This window comes from Aplysia californica, unplaced genomic scaffold, assembly GCF_000002075.1.
Source record: "Aplysia californica isolate F4 #8 unplaced genomic scaffold, AplCal3.0 scaffold00770, whole genome shotgun sequence".
NCBI lineage: Eukaryota > Metazoa > Mollusca > Gastropoda > Aplysiida > Aplysiidae > Aplysia > Aplysia californica.
Genome location: NW_004798040.1, coordinates 32,812 through 34,541, shown reverse-complemented (window position 1 = coordinate 34,541; position 1,730 = coordinate 32,812). Strand labels below are relative to the sequence as shown.

General features: G+C 39.6%; 1 protein-coding gene across 1 annotated transcript in view; it reads left to right on the top strand.

Annotated features, from left to right (window-relative positions):
* Positions 1–1,730, top strand: part of LOC101854205 (glutamate receptor-interacting protein 2) — a gene marked incomplete in the record, with an annotated part of 40,751 nt that overhangs the window by 30,868 nt on the left and 8,153 nt on the right. The window contains 1 exon segment of the mRNA XM_013088587.2: positions 968–1,109. Coding sequence (XP_012944041.2) covers positions 968–1,109 — 142 coding nt within the window.

Sequence of the window (1,730 nt, the reverse complement as noted above, 5' to 3'; positions counted from 1 at the left end):
GTGGTGGTAATGGGGCTGGGGGTGGTGGTGATACTAGTTTAAGAGAGATCAAATCTTTTTATTGTTCATTAAAATGTCAGCAAAAGTCATTTCTGTTTTTAGATTAATGAGAGAGATATATATATATATAATGAGAGAGACTTCTATGAGAACACAGTGTACTATTTATGTGTTGCTCATGTATTTGTGAAGCATGTAGAGCCAGTGCTCATCATATTTATGGTGGTTGTGGTGGTGATGGTGATCCTAATTTTTGGATGATAATGATAACATTAGTTGTTAGATAATACTACTACTACTAATAAAAATTATAAAGAGCGTTCATGCTGACCATTTCCATTTTCTTAAAAAATTATGCACATTGCAATTAAAGGAACATCACAAATTTAAGATTAGTCATAAATTGTATATTTTAGAAGTTTTAGTAAAGTTTTTATGGCGCTCGCAACTGCATAAGGTCATATGAGCACCAAGGGGTGGATGTCAACAGAGAAGTCCATACAGGGAATCAGGCTTACTCTGCTCACCTCTCTAGCTTCAACAGCACAAAGTCTGCTTCGACTATCAAGGCACCCCGGAAATAGCAGTCCACAAGAGAGTGACAAACATACAAAAGAAGTACAGGACAAATGACAATAATAAGGATTAGAAAAGAAAAAAGCAGCAGTTCCCCATTGCAGTTCCCCATTGCAGTTCAGGCACAGTTATGAGCAAGACATCGATGAATCAGCCCATTTACTATTCTACTGTGCATAAGAACATGTTAATATACCCCCTTTGGGAATGGCCTAAAGACAATTCAATCAGTAGCACTGCCCGGGGGAGGGGTAACCTAACTTTGTGCATACATATTTCTATGAAAAAACAAATAGTCAGGCAGTGAACTTTGCAATGATTATTATGAGTGACAACATGAGGTAATTCTGATGATGATTTTTCTCCCTGGGTGTCGTTGCCGTGGTGGCAGATGAGGACAACGAAGGCTGCGTGGTGTACACGGTGGAACTGCACAGACACGGGGGCCCGCTCGGCATCACCATCTCCGGCACCGACGACCCCCAGGACCCCATCGTTATCTCCGAGCTCACTCCGCACGGGCTCGCCGAGAGGTGAGGACAAATGGTCGCTATTAAGCACAAGGGGGCTATCCCGAAAAATGCTGTTTTGAGAAATTTGAAGGTAAAGTTTTTGCCCCTTGTTCAGTTTCATTAAAAGACAAGGATAGTTTTCTCTGTAACGAAACAAATATACACACCAATGAAACCAAACTTGTCCTATAGGTAGGCGATCCCCACTTTTGGTGAATGTCAAAATATCTGGAAAACCCCGAAATCTGGATTAGCCCGCTTGTCCTTAAAAAAACCCAACCGAATTATAGTTTGATGAATAATTATAAGTCCATGCTGTACATATAACTTATGACAAACCCAAGATGTACCCATGAATTATGACAAGTCCAGGATGTACCAATGAATTATGACAAGTCCAAGATGTACCAATGAATTATGACAAGTCCAAGATGTACCAATGAATTATGACAAGTCCAAGATGTACCTATGAATTATGACAAGCCTATGCTGTACCTATAAATTAATGACAAGGCCAAGGTGTACCTATGAATTATGACAAGATTATGCTGTACCTATAAATTAATGACAAGTCCAAGATGTACCTATGAATTATGACAAGCCTATGTTGTACCTATGAATTATGACTGTATTCTCTCTCCC